At 43.8% G+C, this 2,649-nt stretch overlaps 1 protein-coding gene across 2 annotated transcripts in view; it reads right to left on the reverse strand.

Moving 5' to 3' along the window:
* Positions 1 to 2,649, reverse strand: part of LOC102675689 (TSC22 domain family protein 1-like) — a 65,593-nt gene that overhangs the window by 2,186 nt on the left and 60,758 nt on the right. For both annotated transcript variants that reach the window (XM_031510331.1, XM_006615350.2), the window contains exon 5: positions 1 to 70. In XM_031510331.1, coding sequence (XP_031366191.1) covers positions 1 to 70 — 70 coding nt within the window. The remainder of the gene's footprint in view (positions 71 to 2,649) is intronic.

A 2,649-nucleotide genomic window follows, 5' to 3' on the forward strand; every position in this document is an offset into this window, starting at 1 on the left:
CCTCCTCCGCTACCCGGGCCACTGGTTTCTTGAGCGTTCGTATCGTCCACACCGACGTTGCAACAATTCGCTGGAAAAAAAAAAAATATATATATATATATTATCCCACGCGAGGCTTGGAAAATCCGTTGAACGAGAATTGTGTGCTCGAGTTTCATCGTGGAGTGGGGTCGAATCGAAAACGAAGCTCGTCAAGTGCCAGGTGAGGTTGGACAGAATCCTGTTACGTTACTCACGTATATAGGCTCACGTGCATAGATATATATTACCTCCTGTATACAAGGACCCGAATCACCGCATTATGACACGAGACTTAGAGAGAGAGAGGAGGGGGGAGGGAAAAAAGCGGCTGTTTTCTGTATGGCCTCATTGTGCGCCCGTCATCGTGCTGTCATGGCGCTTATAGAAGCGAGGTTTGGGATGGATTGAGAAGCACGGTGGGAGAAAGAGAAACGGAGAGGAATGGGTGGGAAGAGGAGGGAAATAGAAAGAAAGGAATTCGGAATTGATAGATCAGACGTACCGGCTCATGCTCGTGTGTAAACGGACATGGGAGAAAAACGAGATTATGGGAAATATCCTGTCCTGTAACTCGCGATGGATCGTTGTCCGGAGGTTTTCGTCGTCTCGAACAGAACGTCGTGTGGAACGTCCTGTCACTTGAAGCCAGAGGAGATAGAGAAGAAGACTGGTTCTCGTTTATCGCCGTGCCCTTACACCAGCGGCGTGCACGCGTGTAACGAGTATAATCTCTTCTCCCGTGCCTCGTCTAGACGCTATTTTCTTCCGAGAAGCTACAGCGAGGATAATTGCTCACGGAATGAAGAGCAGAGTGACGTGCAGAGCCGCGTACGGACGAAACTTTAACTTTTCCTTTTTTTTCCTAATTTACCGTCCGTGGATATTTATAACGAGCCGTTACACCATAATTTACATAATTAGCATTTGTGCACGAGATTATCCGGTAAGACGCGAATTTTCTCGCGTATTTTCTGTTCGATCGAGAATTATAACGTTTTCATCGATCGAAAAAGGGACGAGAAAAGAATAAAAAGAAGAAAAAGGATTTGTCTTGGATCAAAAATTATTCGTTTACAAGTGGAAGAAGGATTTCAATTGCCGATCACCCTTCTCCCTAATCAACCTTCCATTCATTACGTGCCACTCTTACGAGATACTTCATCATGCGAAAAAGGAGGATAAACGCGACTTCATTTGCGCCCGAGTGAAGCTAGAATGGAATTCCGAACGCAATCGATTACGGGACGAGTCGTCGGTTGGTAATCGCGTTATTTATCGTGAAACACGACTCCGTTCGCCTGCAATTTAACATTGAACGGCAAGCGTTAAGCCGTTTATATCGATATATCGCAAATAAGATGGTGTCGATTTATCGGTTCTCGCGTAACATGGTGCGCATAGATTTCGCCCTTTCCAGTTCATAATCCAAAGATCCAAAGACGTCGCAAAAATTTCTCCTTCCTTTTTATCCACGAAACTTATACGTGCTCGATTTCATCGGTGATTAACACATCCATTTGGCGAGGTAACCGGATCCAGGTCTCTCTCTTCCAGGCTGTCACTTTCAACTTCGATCTTCTTCTGGATGCGTTAACCCGCGTGATTTACCGGATTGGACGGTTATTGGAATATTAATTGGTCGACATTGGATGCGAGGAGAGGCGTCACAGCGGGAGGGAAAAGGGAAAGAGAGCTCGTAATATATACCGTTTTCTCGTGTGCGTGCTCGTTATTACGTGGCCGAAGATACACAGTTTCCGTTTGATGTTCTTTCCTTGGCACTTCACGTGTCAAACAAAATTTTCATCGATGCGAGATTTTTCTTTGAGCACGCGACCGTTCGAATCGGTTTATTTATTTATTTTTTTCTCGGTTGAAAAGACGGTGGAGAATATTTTTTTCGACGGATACGAAGAGATTCGATTAAAGCGAATCGCCATTGCGTCTTTTTTTTTTTTTTTGCGTAATAGCCAGTTTCAGCTCCGTCCATTAACGCCTCACTTGTCCCCTTGCCGATTCGTGCCGATTACGTACGGCTGTACGCTTCAACGATGTTTTCCATTAATTCGTTTTCTTTTCCCCTTTTCCTTTTTTCTCCCCCGCCTCCTCTGTGAAATTGGTCGCCGCGCAACGCAGTCGCGCGCCGCTAGAAATTCCAATTACATCCATATTCGAGTACACCTATAATTTCATCGTTGGCACGTTTACACGCAGGACAGCTCGTGACTGGCGACGATCGTTGCGGTTTTAACGTAATTAATAGAAACGGACGGAAAGGACAAAAATAGAATCTCTCGGTAGGTAGTAGTATGAGGGAAAACACGTATGCCTTGCCTCCCGTAATTTACTGCCTCCTTAATAGCAAAATTTATGAGACTGCGGCGAAAATTTTTTAAAATTTCAAACATCTCCCCTTATGGAACTCTTTATATATATAGTATATATATATATATAGTATATATATATGTATATATATATACATATACACTTCATACTTTCTATTCTAATTATCCTCGATCAAATTAATTCGTATAAGCGTTAATTATGAATCTTAACGATTTCAACGGATCGTAATCGTTATCCGAGAGAAAGGGGGGAGGGATTCGATCGATATTTGGCGCCACTCGG

Source organism: Apis dorsata, unplaced genomic scaffold, assembly GCF_000469605.1.
Source record: "Apis dorsata unplaced genomic scaffold, Apis dorsata 1.3 scaffold_221, whole genome shotgun sequence".
Lineage (NCBI taxonomy): Eukaryota > Metazoa > Arthropoda > Insecta > Hymenoptera > Apidae > Apis > Apis dorsata.